The following is a 19,585-nucleotide window of genomic DNA, read 5'->3' as shown; positions in this document are numbered from 1 at the left end:
CCCGTGAATGCGGCATAAGTCACATTTAGCCATCCCATGAGAGCTCTGAAGTAGGATGTTACGAGAATCACTCGAAAGCAGCATTAGAGTCTGATTGACGTGTGTGTCCTGGGACAAACGTCACAAGTCCGAATCTTCCACGGAGAAACGTTACTCCGGACAAGAAGTGGGAGTGACTTTTACTTGGATTGCATTGGATAGCATTCATCTAGTCGTTATGTTTGGATGTTTTTCTTAGAGATACGGGCCAGTTGGTTGTACTCCGAGGAGAACTGCGGGACCAGCAGCAGGTGTATGTGGATGGCGATAAAACTCCAGGCAAACTCCGCTCTCTCCTCACGGCTTGGACATCGGCGGATCGATAAAATATTTCAAGAGTCGAACTAAAACGACTGCTTGGTTCGGGGTAAAGCGTAAGAATGCTTTTCACGGCTTTCCCTTTTCGAGAATAGCATGTTAATCCCAGGAAAAAGCAGCGTATTATCCCGTTTTTCCGCACGCAAACATGGAGAAAGTTAAAAATGAACGGTAAACGCTAAGTTACCTCAACTTAAACTGTGACCAAGACATTCATGTTTGTTGTAAACTTTTGCGTTGTTTTTGCCTTTTTGGAGAAACACAACACGGGTGGATACATGGTGACACTAGCACAGATTCTGAGGATATCACTGGACAACTAGAGAGGCAATGGAGAAGAAGAACAAGGCGACCAATCGAACCCGCTCCGCCGACGGTAGAGCCAAAGACAGAGTGGACAGGTAACGTTAGCAAACGCAACGTTGGGCTTTGACGGTTATCTCAGGCTGCTAAAACGTTTAAAAGCATATCTTATCGATTATGGGAGGTCAAGGGTAGTTGAGTCACTTAAATGATACATATATCCAGAAGCAGCTAATTACTTTATTCCTAATTTCGTGGAAACTGGAAGCAGTAACGTTAGGAAACAAACTACTTTAGAGCGTTACTCGAGTCGTTAGCTTAACGGACAGCTAACGGCTAACGTTACTAGTACAAAACGCGCATTACACATCGTATTGTCGTATTTTATCAAATCGCGATAACTGCGGGAGGGTATTCATAGTTTTTTGTCCCATAAAAAAATTAATTTGCAACACAGTGGCAAATTTGAAGGGATCATGCAACATTCTTCTACTCTGAATATACTGTAGACAGACAGTCACTGCATTTAAGTCTTGAATATATGGGCCAATAATCTGCTTTACAGAGTAAGTTAGCTAATATACTTTGTTTATACTTACTGTAGGAGTTGTGCAGTGGCTTGCTGATGTTTTTTCTCATTAGAAATTGGACACATTTTTGTCATTTCACATGATAGTTCAAATAAAACTTTAGTTTTTTCAAAATGTACAGACATGCAACTAATGTTTGTATATTTAGAGTCCTATTTTGTTGAAACTGTTTTAGAGAGGTGTTGATTTAACTTCATTTTGAAGGCTGTAGTTTGTGGTTTTTATTGAATTTTAGGGGTGTTTCTAATATTTTGTGCACCCCATTTATATCAATGAGGGTAGACTAAATATTAGAAACTGCAGCCTCCAAAAATGACCATAAAGTTGAATCAACACTTCTCTAAAACAATTTCAGCATAAACTAAATGTTATGACCTTCATGAAGGTAGGCTTTATTGCAAGGCTGTTGTATTAGACTGGCTTAGTTTTATCGAGGTGTACCTAATAAACTGGCAACTGACTGTATATTGGACTTAAGTGGTATTCACTACATGTAGACATAAGCCAAAGCATTTTGGCTTTTTTGTAGCTCTTTGAAATCCATGCTCATCTCTGCAGTATATGTTAAAATTTTTTTTTTTAAATGAGAAGTGGAGCTGTTGCACAGTTCAAACAAACAGTGATAACCCAAACCAACACCTGACATCAGGTGCCACTTTCACAAACTTCACACTGATAAATTTAATGTGTGCCCTTGCTTTTGTTTTGACAACAAAGTCATTCTCACATGAGGAACATAATGTTTGCATAATGATACCTTTATTTTCAGTATTTGCTGAGCCACACTAGAAAAGCCTGGACTGTGTGTAGTATATACAGTAGTTAAGTGGTTTCATGCTGTAAAGTCTGTTGGGCTTGAACATGTTCAAAACAGATGTAGTAGTCTACCATGTTGCTGGTCTGTAGGTGCATTTCTTCTGCAGGGATGACTTGGCTCTTGTGAAAGGGATAAGCTGTAGGAGATTATTGTGTTACCTAAGGCATTAGGTTGAGCCACCTACACCCATACGTTTTTCATCTAGAACCAGATTGTAGCTGTAGGTAATGTAGATACACATGCTATATATTAAAGATTGCACTAATAAAATAGAACCATTATTCTTTATTTTGTGCTGTAATGGCTTTATCCAATCTAGTTATGCCTGAACAAGATGCTAAGTAAGTGGGGATGACGAGGCATAAATGCTGCAAACACTAGCAGTTAAATGATACTGGACTAATGACAATTGTTTTTGTTGGAAATTTGTTTTCAGTCTAGTACACATCAAAGTACATAAGTAAAAGCACATAAACACACACCAGCATACATTCACAAGTGCACTTGTACAGGTTCACCTGATTATATTCAAGTTCTGAGGTTTGCAATGCTATGAAGTGAATGTGTGGTAATATCTGACTGTGATATACTGACAATCCTTTGATGTGTTTCATTAAAGTTGTTAACAGTTTCTAACTTTGTGCTTTTTGGCCCAGTGTGGATCCATATGGCTTTGAGCGCTCAGATGACTTTGATTATGAGTCATACGAGGAGCTCATGTCCGAGTATCTAGTTGTGCTCACCCGACGATCCATCAAGTGGTCCAAACTACTGAAGGGCAAAAGCAAGGTGCAGAAGAATTTAAAACGTGAGTGTGAAAACTGAACACACCAGTATCCTTACAGAGTGAGTGCACGCGATAAAACTGAACAAAACTTAAATGTTCCCCCTCTCTTTCAGTAAAGCGTTATGTGCGTAAGGGGATTCCCAATGAGCACCGGGCTCTGATCTGGATGGCGGCCAGTGGAGCTCAAGACCAGCTAGAGAAGAACCCAGGATACTACAAGTCCCTGCTCGGAGCCCAGCACGACCCCAATTTGATGGAGACCATCTGCACAGGTCAGGCTGTGAACAGTTTCTCATTCACCCATATGCTCACTCAGACCTCCTTAAGACACACACCAAGCCAACCTCAAAGACTGAGAACTAGCAAAGACTTACAGTGCATAGCCTCACACCTTCTGTTATACAGGTGAAATAACTGTTTCTACTCTAAAGATCATCACTAACATACAAAACAAATTAGCCAATTATTTTCACGCCAATGTGAATCTGATTAAAAGTCTAATATATATATATATTATGTGTGTTTGGAATACAAAATAAGTGATTAGAATTTGTGATTAAAAAGTTGCAATTGGCACTGTAAAGTTTTGCTTTGCACTGGCATTGTCATCGTGTGGTCTTGTGCTTGTGAAACAAGAAAAGGCAGAGATGAAAAATAAGGAGAAACTGCACTATATGAGTAAAATACCAGATTTCCTTAGAACACCCAGCCAGAAAATTCTTTCTCACCAACTGCCTCTGAGGCTGCTTCAGTATGCTGATTCGGCTGAACGGTTGCTGATTAATGCTGACTACAGCCAACTGTTCCAGACACACTGCAAAACCTGCAGGCAACATTTAGCCACACAGGGCACAATGATGCCCAACAGTTTGGTGTTTCAGAGCCCTTATACTTGGCATTACAGAATATTTTTTAGTGTTCAGCGTGACATATGCATGGCTTTGTGAGTAAGTGAGACTTCTCTTCAACCAGACCACCTACCCTATTGATGTTTCTTTGTGTGAGATACTGACTGGGCATTTGGACAGAAAACAACAGTGCGTGAAAAGAATGCAATGGGCTGCGTTGGTGGCGGTGTGTTGTTTCAGGCACTGGTGAGGCGAAAAAAAAAAAAATCCAGGAAAGCCAGTTTAAGTAATTGATCTATTAGTGTGAAGGCGTATTAGATGCTAAAACACTGCAGTCGTTTATAATAATATGACAGACGATTTTACAACTACAACTATCACAGCAACAATCATTTTGTCCTTTGCCTCTGAGATAGGGAGGGTAAACAGTACAGTACCTTTACCCTGTAATTACTCAGGTCATGTTATTTGTATTTAGACATAATTTGAATACAAGACTGATGTAACAATTTCAGTTGTAAAAGCAGACTCTGTGATGCTTCTTTTAAACGTACTTGCTCTCACACACCCATAAACACACAGCACTTAATATATGAGTGTCTGTGCGGCCTTTTTCTTTCAGACTTGAACAGAACATTTCCAGACAACGTCCAGTTCCACAAGACTTCCAGCCCATGTTTGCAGAAAGCTCTGTACAATGTGCTGCTGGCTTATGGTCACCACAACCCAACTGTGGGCTACTGTCAGGTAATATTACTGAAGATCCAGCCTAAAATGGATTTGGGATATTACCATTCTTACACCTTCTTACTCATGTTTTCAGAAGATTTTAAAGAACAGTGTGAGAATATCAGGTATTGTCAAGGGCCTTGCAATATGATCCAGTTGTAAATATTGGTTAGAAAAACAATGTAGTATTTCATATTGTTTCATTATTGTTCTGTAGTGCTGTGCAAATGTGCAACACTGACTTAAATATGTACTCCAATATTTATTAGCCAAAATAAAGTAGATGTAAATTTGGGATTGTGGAAGCATATATACCCTATACCCTATATCTATCTATCTATCTATCTATCTATCTATCTATCTATCTATCTATCTATCTATCTATCTATCTATCTATCTATCTATCTATCTATCTATCTATCTATCTATCTATCTATCTATCTATCTATCTATCTATCTATCTATCTATCTATCTATCTATCTATCTATCTATCTATCTATAATATCTCATTATGTTGAGTGTCAATTATTCAACGCATATGTGTCAAAAGAAAGGTTGTTGGTGTCAATGTCAACTTAGTATAGCCCTATGTCATCATTAGCATTTGAAAGGCAAATTTCATTCACCAGACCATATGCAGCTTGATTTGCAATTCAAACAGGCAGCAGGGCTGTGTTAATGGTTACATCTCTTATGAAGTATAACCAGAACTCAGCTATTAGTAATCATACTCAGGTAGCCTGTTTCAGTTTGAATGTTTATTTTTTAATTTCATCTCCAGTATACACTTACTGGTCTCTCCCCTGGATACTTTATTAAAGAGCTCTACATTCTCTAATAAAACCTGCTCAGGCAGGATCGCAAGATTCATGTGTAACCTGAGGGTGTCTCCCTTTTGTCTTCAGGGGATGAACTTCATAGCTGGGTATCTACTTATCATCACAAAAGATGAAGAGAAATCCTTCTGGCTGATGGATGCACTACTCGGTAGAATTTTACCAGGTGTGTGTGTGTGTGTGTGTATGTGTGCACATTAATTTGCCATCGTTCTGGTCTCATGACAGGTGTGTGTAGGTGTGTGTCTGGGCTAAGAATAATCCTGTAGGAGGTCACATGGTCTTTATCTGTGGCTTAAGAACGACAGTATGTTTTCATTTGTATCTTGCTCTCAGAGAATGCCAATGTAAATTAGAAAAAACTTGGTAGCAGCAGTAATGACAGAAGTGATGAGCTGTTATGTGTTAGACACAACATGGGCAATTTCAGTTAATTTTAAGAGTTTAATTTTAACTGTTTTCCATTTAAGCTGTTTGTACAGCTTTTGTATGACAAAATGGATTTGTTTATATCTGCTTGCAGTTAATTAAGAGCAATGTATAACTCACAATGGTGTGTGTGTGTGTGTGTGTGTGTGTGTGTGTGTGTGTGTGTGTGTGTGTGTGTGTGTGTGTGTGTGTGGTTACAGACTACTACAGCCCAGCCATGCTGGGACTGAAGACGGACCAGGAGGTGTTAGGGGAACTGGTGAAACTTAAAATCCCCAGAGTCTGGCAGACCATGGTGGAACATAATGTCATGTGGACCCTGGTGGTCTCCCGATGGTTCATCTGTCTCTACATAGACGTCTTGCCAGTAGAGGTGAGTGTATCTGTGTGTGTTTCACAGTGAGGCCAGGAGGGAAGTCCAGACATTGTCATTGCAATTTATTTGTTTTACCTGTGGTCAGAGAATAAGCAAGGGTATTTCTATGGGCCACACAAAGCAAGAAAAGAGAGACAAATGAGAGGAGAAGGGAAAGACGGGTTGTGTTGCCTAAGAAGTCTTAATTGCCAGGGCAAATGTAATCGGTTACTATTTACTACATGATCAGACAAGGAACAGGCAGGCTGCCCTTTCCATGTTCAGCAAGTCCAGGTATTCCTCCAGCCACCAATCCCTAGAGAAGCAGGCTGGTTTACGCTCCTTCCAGTTTAAAAGAATTAGTCTTTTTAGTAGATAAGCAACCTAATGTCCAAAGCCGTCAACAGTGACACCAACACTATTATCCGTTTTTTGGCCCAGCAGGCATGCTCTGGGACACACTGGTAAACTAACATCATAAAAACATAAAAACCCCTGACATTAGGGATATTACTTCTAACCAGAGTGTTTTTAACAGCTGGACAGTCCCAGAACAGGTGGAGTAATGAACCTCGATTGCCACAATTGTGCCAGCATAAATCTTGTTGTGTTTGTCGTCCATCTTGGATAATGTAACAAGGGTAATATGTGCTCTACTCCTAAATCTCACACATTTAGAAGAGCTCAAAGCCGACCTCCAAATTGTGTTCCACTGAGAAGCAGTCAAGGATATACTGAGGATATTTTTCCTCTTACCTGCTGTACTATTTATCCATCTAGATTGTTTTGGTGTGAGTTGCCGAGTTTTGGAGATATCAGCCGTAGAGATGTCTGCCTTCTCTCAAATATAATGGAACTAGATCGCACTCGGCTTGTGGTGCTCAAAGCGCCGGAGAAATACATTTGAAAAACTCAACAGCAATGTCTCTTTTCAGAAATCATGACCTGGTTACTCAAGATAATCCACAGACCTTAACCCTAGCTGAATATAAGTAAAGATCAAGAGGAAGTCCTGGTGTTGATATCTGCTCTATAGTCACCCAAACTGGAAAGGGAGCCACAGAAAAATAACTGGGCAGCCCAGTAATACCATTTTAAATTGGGGAGCTGAAGCCCTCCTTTTCATATGGTATATATAATGGCCTTAGTTGGAGTCTAGCCTTTTTATTATTCCAGATGAATTTATTCAGTAAATCATTAATGTTATGAAAATACATATTAGGTAGTGGAAACAGAAGTGATTGAAAAAGATACAGAAATTTTGGTAACACTGGCATTTTTATTATATTAATGCGACCAATCATAGATAGGGGCATTTGGGTCTATCAGTTTAGCATCTCCTTCACTCTGTCCACCAAGGAGTCATAATTTATGGAAATCACTTGTTTCAACTCAGGGCTAATTTTAACCCCTAGGTATGTAAAACCTTGTTTACCGGTATTGAATGGTGTATCTATAATAGGCTGTAATCTTTCATCTTCATTAAAAACATTAATGCTGACTTGGAGTTGTTTATTTTATACCCTGAGATATTTCCAAAAGTTGTGATTAAACTCATTGATTGGGGAATACTATCCTTCAAATTTGTTTTTAAAAAAAGTATGACATCATCTGTGTATAAAGATATATGATGTTCATGACCACCAATAGTTATACCTGATATGCCTTCATGAGCTCTTATGACCATAGCCAGAGGCTCAATGGCTAATACAAATAACAAAGGCGATAAAGGACACCAATCCCAAATTTTGGAAGCACATTAAAATGGTAGTCCTACTCTATCCTATCAAAGGCTTGGCGCCCTTCTAAGGATAACGCAGCTGTATCCTTAGAATTATGTTTTTCATACAATATAGTCAGAACACGCCGGATATTATGAAATCTGTGTCTATTTTTGACAAAGCCATTTTGATCATTACAAACAAGATGTGGAAGATATGACTCTAGCCTTCTGGCCATGACCTTGCAGAGGATTTTAGTATCATATCCCATCAGACTGAAAGAAGAATTGGGGGTTTGTCTGGCTTAAGGATTAAAGTTATCATTGCATATCTCAAGGATGGCGGAAGTATTCCTTTTGCATAGGATTCTTCATACATGGCCAAAAGTGGGGCCAGAACTTTCCCCCCGAACTTCTTATAAAATTCAATAGGGAAGCCATCCGGTCCCGGTGCATTCCCACTCTGCATACTCTGAACGGCCTCTGATAATTCCTCTATTGTTAGATTGCAGTCCAATTCCTGTTTTTCACTTTCTGACAAAGACTGAAATTGCAACTGATCAAAAAATAAGTTTTGACTCTCTAAGTCCTCTGAGCATTCTGATGCATACAAAGACTCATAAAGATCTACTAAAAGATGTATTGATCTCCAGTGGGTCCGAAGGTGTCATGATGCTATTAATTGCCTTGTCCGACTGTTTTTTCTTAAGTTGTCATTCCAACAATTTGCATTTACTGCATTTTCTCTTTGATCATAATAGGATTGTTTAAGTCACATTAAACTTTTAGCAACTTTGTTGTTATCAATAACTTATTGTATTTGGCTCTCATAATTTGTAAATCTTTTACTTTCAACAAGTTATAGTCATTATACAAGTCTCATTCCAACAACCTTATTTGATTTTCCAATGTTTCCATTTCCATAAGGTGTTGTTTAGCTTTAAGATTTGCATAACAAATTATTTCCCCCCTAATATACGCCCTCAATGCCTCCTATCTTACACAGGCATTAGTCTGATCACAAACTCTCCTGCAGTAATTCAACTGGGAATCTCCTGGAGCTGTGGATAAATGTATCTATATGCATATTTAATGACACAGCTGCATGATCGCTTATCACTATACTATCATACAAACATTCTTTAATTTTAGTCAGTAGTCCAGACGGAGACCAAATAATAATCAATACGTAAGTGAGTTCCATGTGTGCTTGAATAACAGGAGTATTCATTTTTATCCAGGTGCAGTTCGCTCCATATTTCAGCCGAATTTAAATCTTTTCAGGATTGCATCAATACTTTTCTTGTCTGTACATGAGTAGGGTCGAGGTTAGTAGAGCGATCATTTGTGGGCACTAAAGAGCAGTTAAAATCTCCACCTATATTGTACATACATACCCTGCAGAGTGGACAGAGTAAGAAAAAGATTCTGAAAAAATGGCGGATTATCTTCATTTGAACCGTAGATGCAAACTAGATTCAGTTTAAGCGTGGATATATTACCCTGGAATGATATATCTACCAGACTGATCATGAATGACATGAGCAATTTGAAACAATATAGATTTGTGTATGAGTACAAGTACAGCCCTGGCGTAGCCATCTTTTTTGTAATCTATCCATGTTTTTAATGCATCTCTTGCAAGAAAACTATTTTGGATTTAAGTTGTTTAATCCTATTTAGAACCTGTTTTATTTTAACTATTTCTTTCAGCCCCCCCTAACATTCCAGCAGCTAATATGTGTGAGCCTATCAGTGGGGAAGCTTAACCCCTCACCAACCGTGCACAATGCATCTTTTAACATTATGTATTTTCCATGGTTATTCAAAAAATAAAAATAGACGATTAAAAACTATATTGGGTCTACAATGTTTTAAATTTTAAAAGAATCCACTCGAATGAAAACAAAACATACCCCTCCCTTCCAAACATCTAGGTTGTTTTGTAAAATATATCTTTGAAAAAAATAATAATTTGGCTGGAAGGAGGTGACTAAACATCCTTTTAATCATAACGCCTGTATCAAAATCAGAATTGGTGGGGGGCAAGACCCAGTTCACATTCCATAAACATTACTCGTCATTAATACAAGATCCGCTTTACCTTCCTCTCCTTTCAAAGAAAGTTACACCAGGTCAGTCATAACACTCACATCGCCAGACCCGTTAGTCCATCCTCGTTACCGGTGGTCCCATCATAGAAATCAATGGATATTTTGCATTGTATGAAAGATAATACTAAAAAAACATCTGGGACTCCTAGACCCGCCTGGATCTGGGCATAATTAATTTCTTGTAAGCGATTCTGGACTTTTTGTTTTTCAAAAGGAAATGAATAAAAAGGGATTTAATGTCTCTGAATCAGTTTTGAGGAATTTTAAGAGGAATAGATGCAATGATAAGAGTAAGTAAAAGTTTAGGAAAGCTTGATAACAGACTGTGTGGCAAGTCAGAGACGAATTCTGGTCATTCGCATTCAGGACTTTATACAATACATATGAGACAGCAAAGTTATTCTAAACTTTAATGTTTTGTTGTTAAAATGTGCTTCTAATCTCAAACAATAAAAGCGCTTGTCAAAGCACACCATTCACCGTACTACACAAACGCTGTTCACTAAATCCACGTGCTTTATGCCAGCACTGCTTTTAGTGGATTCAGATAAAAATGAAAAACATTGGCTTTTTATTCCTCCTTTTGTTCCAATTTGGACTGACCAACACGCCACGAACAACAGTCCTTGTTGTTGTCATCTCCCTCTATTGGCCTGGGGAGGGACGTGGACTGCTATGTTTGTTCTCCAAAAACACATGGAGGGCGTAACACTTGCAGAGGTTCATGCCATTCCCTCGAGATTTCACCCCCACCTACAGGTACCGCAGCCAACCAATAGGAGTTGCTGCTGCAGCAACAAGGACATGATTCTTCACTAATTTCCCATTCCAAGATTGATTCAGGGTTACTGCTGCAGAGTTTTTCCTCTGCTGCTCCACTTTAGAACATCACCCAAGTTACAAATTTCAAATGTTAAGGTAGCTGGTAAGGAAGTGCAACAAAAGGAAAGGAAGAATATATGTAAGTTAATTGTTTAAATTATTTAAATCTCAGCTATATATCATAATTACAGTTTCCTTACTTTTTTTTTCTTACCCTCTACCTTGCAAAAGGCATTGCTTTTTTGGTGCACTAGGAAAACCTACAGAAAGTCATTAAAATATCAGTCTAACAACCCATGATGACCAAGAATGTTTGCACTTTCAGTAGTTTACTTACACTAGCTGGTAGCATTTGGATGTGACTCTTATACAACATTAATGTTTTGGAGAGTTTCTAATGTTGCCTATCACTGTTACTAACATATTTTTGCATTGAGCTGAGTTGGATTTACTTCTTTGTTGCTGTTTTTCTGCAGACAGTTCTGCGGATTTGGGATTGCCTGTTCTACGAGGGCTCTAAAATCCTGTTCCGTGTAGCTCTGACACTGATCCACCACAACCAGGCTCTGATTCAACAGGCCCAGTCACTGCCAGACGTCTGCCAAAGCTTCAAGCAGATCACCCATGGACCATTTGTTGATGAATGCCACACTTTCATGCAGGTAAAGGAAGAGTTATCCCATCACTGGAGGAAAGACCAAGAAGTATAAAACAAACATCCCTTGCCATTTGCCTCCTTTAATCCTATAATCCTGGTGTTTCTTGCCTTTTCTAGAAAATCTTTGCTGAACCAGGAAGTCTCTCCAGGGTAACCCTGACTAAGCTGCGGGCGGCATGTCGATCTCGCATCATTGCAGAAGAATCCTGAACCAAACTCGACCACTCAATACACATTCCATAGGGATGAGCGCCCAACAGCTCGTTTGCACCTCCATAATATTTTTTTTTAACTGACTTTGTCACAGTGACTACTACATACTGTGTAGTTTTTGTCTTATACATATTTTGAGACGATCATACAGCCTAAATGTAAATATATGGTTAAATGAGAATATTCTTAGCAATGTGCTATATGAGCTGACGATTCGATTTGAAATTAACATGTAGATTGTCTTCTTTTGCTAAAATGTGGAATTATGCACTTTACTCCAGAAAGTCACAGACACTGTAGAGAAAAAAGCTTGGCAATAATCGGTCAGATAACTGATGTGTTTCGCACTGTAAGCACAGCCAAGAGGAACATGCCTACTGTATTTCACATTGCATGGTAAATGTATGATTGACTGACAAAACTCCATGCTGGCACTACCTGCTGTGGTAATCGAATGTGAATCATACTGATTTCATGACATATTTTTTTCAAACATTTCAACATCCAATTCATGTACTTATTGGCTGTTTTCGGCAAATGTCGTAGTTCCTGGCCTCAACCGTTAATTCAAGTGCACTATGAAGAAATGCTGTAAGCATAATGGAAAGGGCTGCTCTCTTTTTCTAACAAAGGTGTGTCCAGTTTGTTCTGTGTTTGGGTTTTGTGGCCCTTTAAACTCTCATAGTACTGAGATTTTGTTGCAATGGACAAAAATAACATTGGCGTTGCTCCCAGCTCAGAGTATTCTGTGTAATGTACACCTGGGTGAGCAGCTCAGAGTAAACAGCCGTGTTTATTTCACACAAAACAAGATGAAACAAATCATAAAGCTACTGTTGCATGAAATAGTCCAAAAAATAAAATAATCAGTGCTGGACTTTTAAGATTTTTATTAACTTTCAGTAAGATGCATAATAGAAAACGAGATCAAACCATTTTCTATAAAAATAAAGATCAAATCACTACAATTCATATTAACATTTCCTTAAGGAGAGAGTGGGAGAAAGCAAGAATAGAAACTGAACCCATGCACCTGTTCACTTGTAATGTTTAATAAATTTTAGTAATGCAGAGTTGCACTCTGGACCACTACACACTGTTTAAACAAAGAAGCAATCCACCTTTTTATCATCACAATTACCTGACTGTGACAATCACCAAACTTTAATTAGTTGAATTAAACTTTGCATCAGTGCATTATTGGGACAGTTCAGGCTTTATCGGTCTCCGCTGTGGAGGAATATGATAGGAAAAGACACACATTCAGAGCGTTCCCTTTACTTAGCGTCACTGGGATTATCTTATGCTCAGGAAGTTTAAAGACAAGTGCTAGTGAGCATGTGTAGGCGTAAGAATAACACCATCTAACTTGAAATGTTTTTACTTGCAAGTTTTACATTCTTCTTTTTTAAACTTTTAACCAACAGTGGACAAGCCATTGGAACTTAAAAAACAAACTTTGTCCCACAGTTTATTTGTCTCTCCCTCTGTCTCTTTTAATTGCATGAGATATTAAATAATTACATAGCTAAAAACAACATACAGCAGTTCAAGCAAATTCAACCAGTTCCTAGAACATAATGAAACGGGTAGAGACAAACAGTTGACGGTGAACTTGCCACAGCAAATTCAAACTGCCTCCATCCTTGATTATGCGAAGACTCTTGTGAAGTCCTCTCAGGCTTCATCAAGATGCACACACACCTAAAGTTAAGCAGGTCTTTGGCTTCTCATCATAATCTCACAGAGAACGTGAAAGGAAAATTAAATATCCAGGACGTCACATAGGATATGCAAAAGCATGCACTCACCACAGAGTAAGCTTACATTCACTCATGCTCGTGTCCGCAGTCTATTACTCAGTCACTCACACGCTTGGGTTCATCTTTCCACCATTCAGTCCATCAAGCTTAAGTTAAATGAAGGGGTCCATTCAGATGGTCTGGTATCCAGCATGGCTCCTCTTCCTGCCTATTAGATATGCAATGAGGACGATCAGAACCAGGCCGGCAAGAGCTGCTCCAACAATGATGGGGATCAGCATCTGGTCTTGGTCCATCTGACACTCCTCCGCTGGAGACAGAAAGAAAACAGGGAAGTTATATTGCAGAATTTTTGATCTAGAAACGTAATTTATTTGCCGTCACTTTCTTTACATTCATACAGTAAAACCCAACACCTCTTTGGGGACTGTCATAATTCATTATGGCTTTTAGCGATTAATGGTTAAATGCCCTATCGAAATGCAGCTTGAGCAGAGGGGTGATTCTGAATCCTTGACCTTGTTGGTGCAAGACTGCTTGAGCCCTGTTCAAGACCACTGAATCTCTCTCTGGCCACATCTCTGATTATATTTCGGCGATTCAAATAGTTCTGCTGTTGTGCTCATTGATGGCTGTTCCTTCAGTTGGAGAGCCAACCGAGCCAACAAGAGCTCTGTAAGTTGAAATAAACGTCCTGTGCCAGAGCCATAAAAATAGTGACCGAAGAATTGCCACAAAAATGGCAACAAACGTTGATGAGCTTGATGCAACTAAACAAGTTGTTTTACGTCGACTTACAGAAATAACATTTAAAAGAATAGCTTGACATTTTGGGAAATATTCTTATTAACTTTCTTGCCAAGAATTAGAAGTGAAGCTGGATCCCGCACTCATGTCTGTCCCCTAAATATGAAGCTACAGCCATTCCTTATCTGAATCGAGGGTCTAAGGACAGATGGTGTCGTATGCTGTACAGATTGTAAAGCCCCTTGAGGCAAAGGGTTATATAAATAAAACTGACTTGACACTATCAACATTAAGGTCAGTGGACAAAGATAAAGAAAACTTGGGATAAAAAGTGGATAACAGCAGGGATGCTAAAAAAAAAAAAGCATTTGTACCTGTAGCAAACTGGTTGGTGGTGACTTCAAAGGGTTGGACCTGCAGTCTGAATGTGTTGAGGGAGAAGGCTGGCACCACAACCAGAGTTTGCTCTGCATTGCACATGTAGGAGTGGCCCAGCGTGCTCCGCAGGTAGTCCAGACTGGTGTTACTGGCTGAGAAGGGAGCTGCGGAGAGAGATGGGTCAGTAATTCTTTGATTCTTTGAATGAAATAAATCAGACCCAAGAAAAAAAAAAAGTGTGTTTCTTGTGACAAATGACATACCAGTCATTTCAGGCCAATTAGCAAGCAGAGTTATCCCACTCAGGTGGTACTTGTTGCTTGTGGAGTTCTGTGGACAGGAGGAGAGGGGTTGAATAAACACTTGTATCCACACATACACACACATACAAACAAAAACAAACTGACCAAATTCACAAAAGAGGCCGATCTTACCAGAGTGAAGGTGAAGTTGAGCGTGGTGGTTCGCTCCTCTGTCAAAACCAAGGTAGCACTGCTGGCTTCACATGATCCTGATGAACTTGTCAGATTGGGAGTCAGGTTTACTAATTCTTGGACAGTCTGGCAAAGTAGACAAAGATACATTTGGTTTATTTGAAGTTTGTTACACACTAGATAGACTTTTTTTTTTTTTTTTTTTACTATGAGTTGTCCTTGCTGGTAAAGCTCTCTTTTACCTTATTCTGAGATAAAGAGAAATAGGAAACATTGAACTGAAGTCCCATTTGGGCCAGGAGACACACAGTGCCGTTCCTGTTCTTAACAGAGTAGGTGCCCTGTTCAGGTGTTCCTGGAGGGGTTGGTGCTGGAGCTGCGGTTGTTGTAGTACTGGCAGTGGTAGATGGAGCTGTAGTACTGGCCTGATCTGCCATACATACGCTTTCTGTGACAAGAGAAATTATGAAAAAAATACGTAATCAACCACAAAGAAGCAGGTCAAACATCCTAGAAACCCACCCACTCAGGGACAAAAGCACAATCAGAGTCGTTCGTACCTGTTGGACTCAGGTCATTTCCTGTCATGTACGCCTCCAGCCTCATGTCAGAGAAAGTGACAGTTGCTCCACCAACTCCAAAAGTTGCGGAGCTCACACAGCGGTAGGTGGTGTTGATAGTAGCCCAGATCCCAACTGAAGACGACACCAAAGTGACCACATCTAGGACAAAATCAAATGTACAACAAATCAGCTATAAATCTATAATATAGTACATGTGGAATATGAGCCAATGTGTTCTTTATTGTATATTTACTAGAAAGTTTGAAATGTGTTTTAGCAACTAATTAGATTAATTTCTTTATTTATTCATCATATTTAAATGCTATAATGAAATATTTTACATTTTCTTTACCTACTTTACATATTTAGATCTGATGTGAATGTAATCGTCTATACAAGCATTTAAAAACACTTGACAACAGACTGAATTTTTGTTTGCTGCGATATTTGTTCTCACCAGAGCTGTTGGCCTCAGGGAAGATTGAAGCGTCGCTGAGGTTGTACTGCAGTGTCAGGTTAGCGACACCGTACAGACTTCCATTGGTTGAAAAGCTCAGCGCCAGCGCGTGGCCAGGTCCAAACACCGCCACCAGCCACGGTGAGCTGCCGTCTGTGCCACATGAGCTGCTACCTGTATCGACTGTGGCGGAGTCAGGCAGCGAGACCTGCACTGTTCTCTGAGGAAAGACAAAATACACGAGGACATACAATCAATTAAATCAATATCAGTGCTTTCAGCGATGGAAACCAGTTGTTGTCACTGTACATACCGTGCTGCTGGAGGTGTTGTATGTGATGGCGAATGATGCAGAAAGCTCAGCCTTAATACAGGTGGAGTTCCCCTCCTTCACCTCAAGAGTAACCGCCTGAATGCAACCTGTAAGGGAGTATATTAAATTAATATGGAATAACGTTCCAATAAAAGTAAACAAACTCACTCAAACTGAAAATATACTGGAAAAATACTTATTTTCAGCTGCCTGTCTCCCATATTCTGGAAATTTTTGACATGATAATTACACTTGAGTGTTAATTTGTGTCATAACTCACATTACTAAAAACATCCCACAATGATTAACAATAAATATTGATATGATGTCCAGCACAAATTATTAAAGCACAGTGTGACCTGATGATGAGTTAGACTGCTAATACAGATCAGTTTGCTTTAAACATTTGGATGCTATAACTATTAGAATAAACACTGGTATATTGAATAAGTATTCATTATCTGTGTCTTCGGGTTTCTATTTGACTTGCCTGGTTAAATAAAGGTCACAAAATGAGTACAAATGATGTCAGTGAGAATTATTACATCATCACCAGTGTTTTATGATGCCACGTCATACATACATAATACAGCAGTTCACACAAGCCACCACCAGAGGTCTGCAGACAGCTAAAAGTGAGAGACCAAGACCACAACCTCTCTCCCCCGATGGAGTCTGTAGCCAGACTTGTTACTAAGTGCGGCTCCTATGAACAGAATTATCAAGTAGCATTTACCAACTCGGCCAACCTGGCAACTTTGACACTTGCATTGTGGGCTATTAATACCTTTATGGCCTGGAAACTGCCAACTCACCGCTGCGTGTCTACACATATGTGTGTGATAGTGGATGTAATTCTCAGACATATTGTTCGGAAGCTACAGTGGCTATTCATTACTCATGTACTTTTCAACCCTACAACTTTCTCACCCATTTATTGTACAGTAATAAAATACAGGAGTTTCACCACTTCACACTTCCCAGAATGTCTACAAAGAAGTTGAAGCAGTTTGGCTCAAATGTGGCCGTTTTATGACCGTGACTATTCCTCTTTGGTGAACTTTCCAAAAGCACAGACATAGATTTTTATTTACTGTACTGTATGTTAACAGATTCTTCATTCTGTTCGATCGGACTTAAGCCATACGGGATTTATCAACTGTGTGGGACCAATAAACTAAACTACTCAGCAGGGGAAAAAATAATTATTCTGTCCACAGGACACCAATACTGGCAGGTTTCAAAATTCACTTGCCACTCTCAATATTTTACTTCTAAGAAGGACTTTTGGAATTGAAAAGATTCTCCAAATAGTAGCTGGTTACCTGCTTACATTGCTGAGAGACAGATTTATTTAGCATTTGGCTTGTGGGCGGTGTTAGTTGCTAGTACTAATTTCATAACTCACTTATTACGCAGGCGACTGACTGAGCTCTTCTCTCTTTCATATTCTTCTCACTTCCCTTCCCCTCTCCTCCCTTCACCATTAATATAATCTATCGATCCGAATGGAGAGAGCACTGTACTTCAGTCATGTGCTGGTCACTGTCAATCACACACTTCCTCCCCATGCTGTCTTGCTGAAACTTGACTCTGCTGTCACCTCTTTGTTCACCCTGTAAACACACGGCAGATGGTTTACACAACACCGCAATCTGATCATGAAGTAAAAGCGGCTGTGTGTACAAAGTATCAAGCTGCAGATAGCAGCGTTAGACAGCCGGGTGTGGAGGGAATAACTAAACAGTTCAGTATCCTACGCTGCCACTTGTGTTGTGAGGAAATGCTGGTGCTGGCGGGCTTAAACTTTAAGGTCACCATTGTCTTCAGCAGGAGTCCTCAACATGTTGCAGAGTGGAAAACAAAACTGAACACCAAGTTAGTGCTTACTTAAAAAGAACAGTAATACAATAATATATGTTAAAATGAGCATTAAGAGGTAAAAAAAAACATACTGCAACTAGAGCTATATTGGCCTGTTTCCCTGTGTCAGCAGCCGGGTGCCTGTGTGTGTCTGTGTGTGTTCAGGGCGATTAAACTGGTCATAAACTAACACTGTCAGTAGGCCTCTACTGAGCTGTGTGCAACACAAAGCCATCACAGCGGTCACATGAAGCTCTCAAATGACACAACAATGGGGCCAATCTGCTGGTCCACAACATTAACAAAACCTGGGCATTACATTAGAATAGAGTAGAATTGAATAAAGTCCAGGGACTTCTCTGGTAAGTCTGGCCTGTTTTGACACAACTACCTGAGGACAGCTGACCGTCAAATTTTCAAAGTTTTCAAAGTCCATGTGAAACTTTGAAAGGCTGTGGGACCACTTTTTGGTCACACTTGAAAGGATATGTCTTAGTTACAACAGAAGGTCCCTTGTTATATTCATATATTAAGTCAAGCCATGAATGAATATAAGTTATAACTAATTTCTACATGCTACGCAGATGGTGCAAGACGTAAATAATAACCTACCTGAAATATTTAGCTAGTGTACACCCAAGTACACACATATGACTATATAGCTACATTTAGACAACACTTGGCTGCAACTAACGATTATTTTCATTGTCAATTAATCTGCCGATTATTTTCTCAAATAATAAATTAATCGATTGGTCCATAAAATGCCAGAAAAAGTGTCTTCAAATAGTTTTGTCCGACCAACAGTTCACACCCAAATATATTAAATTTGCTATAATGAAAGACGAAGCTGGAACCTGATTAATCGATTATCAAAATAGTTGCCAGTGAGTCTTGTGTCAATCTATACGATTGATTGTTTTAGCTAAACGAGGGAACATCTAAGCTAACAGTGACGCCACAGTTAACCAACGGCAGGTTTCGTGACGTCGTTTGGTCCAACGGCGATGAGAAGCTTTAAACCGCAAAACACTCACCGAAAACCGCACACCAGGCGGTGATAAGCGCGGCCAAAGCGTGATAGAGTTTCATCCTTCAGTTCAGATCACTCCACAAGGCAGACTTTACTGTACTTTTTAGTTCCCGTAGAGGACAGAAAAAAGCCCAGAGGTGGTGTTGTGTCGCCGCTGCAGGCGCAGGTGGGTCGCCTACACGGCTCACTGCAAACTGCACTTGACTTCACGGACCGTTAGCTAAATCTGATCCGTCACTGTTGTTCTTCCTGTTGTTGTTTACGTTTCTCTGCTGTCTGAAGGTAAAGAAATTAGTTATTTAGTACTCCTGAAGCACGTCCGGCTGGTGGAAACGATCAGTAAACGCGGTTAGATGTCAGTCACAACCGCCCTGCCTGAATAAGCCATGTCTCATCATGTGAACTGGTAGCATTTAGAGCAACCCAGTCACGTGAGGCCGCCCCCTCTTTCTTTC

General features: G+C 39.7%; 2 protein-coding genes across 3 annotated transcripts; one reads left to right on the top strand and one right to left on the bottom strand.

Annotated features, from left to right (window-relative positions):
• The first annotated feature begins 48 nt into the window (after positions 1 to 48).
• On the top strand, positions 49 to 12,456 carry grtp1a (growth hormone regulated TBC protein 1a). 2 transcript variants are annotated; one of them, XM_044189708.1, is made up of 9 exons: positions 49 to 528; positions 615 to 758; positions 2,724 to 2,875; positions 2,968 to 3,126; positions 4,325 to 4,449; positions 5,338 to 5,434; positions 5,898 to 6,070; positions 11,185 to 11,370; positions 11,484 to 12,456. In XM_044189708.1, the coding sequence occupies exons 2-9, from the start codon at positions 688 to 690 to the stop codon at positions 11,574 to 11,576; spliced, it is 1,056 nt and encodes a 351-aa protein (XP_044045643.1). In that variant the 5' UTR covers positions 49 to 528; positions 615 to 687; the 3' UTR covers positions 11,577 to 12,456. The 2 variants fall into 2 exon arrangements, with proteins under 2 accessions (XP_044045643.1, XP_044045634.1); XM_044189699.1 differs by having other exon boundaries at positions 50 to 758.
• On the bottom strand, positions 12,453 to 19,579 carry lamp1a (lysosomal associated membrane protein 1a). The gene is made up of 9 exons (XM_044189685.1): positions 19,135 to 19,579; positions 16,235 to 16,341; positions 15,922 to 16,141; positions 15,462 to 15,623; positions 15,144 to 15,349; positions 14,902 to 15,027; positions 14,731 to 14,797; positions 14,464 to 14,631; positions 12,453 to 13,652 (listed from the first exon to the last, which is right to left on the bottom strand). The coding sequence occupies exons 1-9, from the start codon at positions 19,187 to 19,189 to the stop codon at positions 13,513 to 13,515; spliced, it is 1,251 nt and encodes a 416-aa protein (XP_044045620.1). The 5' UTR covers positions 19,190 to 19,579; the 3' UTR covers positions 12,453 to 13,512.
• Positions 19,580 to 19,585: the final 6 nt, after the last annotated feature.

This window comes from Siniperca chuatsi, linkage group LG1, assembly GCF_020085105.1.
Source record: "Siniperca chuatsi isolate FFG_IHB_CAS linkage group LG1, ASM2008510v1, whole genome shotgun sequence".
NCBI classification, from domain to species: domain Eukaryota; kingdom Metazoa; phylum Chordata; class Actinopteri; order Centrarchiformes; family Sinipercidae; genus Siniperca; species Siniperca chuatsi.
The sequence above is the reverse complement of the archived record's forward strand: the minus strand, read 5'-3'. Positions and strand labels throughout refer to the sequence as shown.

Bases quoted from the DNA above. Each gene is read 5' to 3' on its own strand.
- grtp1a (XM_044189708.1), top strand. From the start codon at position 688: ATGGAGAAGAAGAACAAGGCGACCAATCGAACCCGCTCCGCCGACGGT. The intron at 4,450-5,337 runs GTAATATTACTG...TTTTGTCTTCAG, and splicing joins CAACTGTGGGCTACTGTCAG to GGGATGAACTTCATAGCTGG. The intron at 6,071-11,184 runs GTGAGTGTATCT...GTTTTTCTGCAG, and splicing joins TAGACGTCTTGCCAGTAGAG to ACAGTTCTGCGGATTTGGGA.
- lamp1a (XM_044189685.1), bottom strand. From the start codon at position 19,189: ATGAAACTCTATCACGCTTTGGCCGCGCTTATCACCGCCTGGTGTGCG. The intron at 16,142-16,234 runs GTATGTACAGTG...GTCTTTCCTCAG, and splicing joins ACAACACCTCCAGCAGCACG to AGAACAGTGCAGGTCTCGCT. The intron at 13,653-14,463 runs GTACAAATGCTT...TTCTGTCTCCAG, and splicing joins CACCAACCAGTTTGCTACAG to CGGAGGAGTGTCAGATGGAC.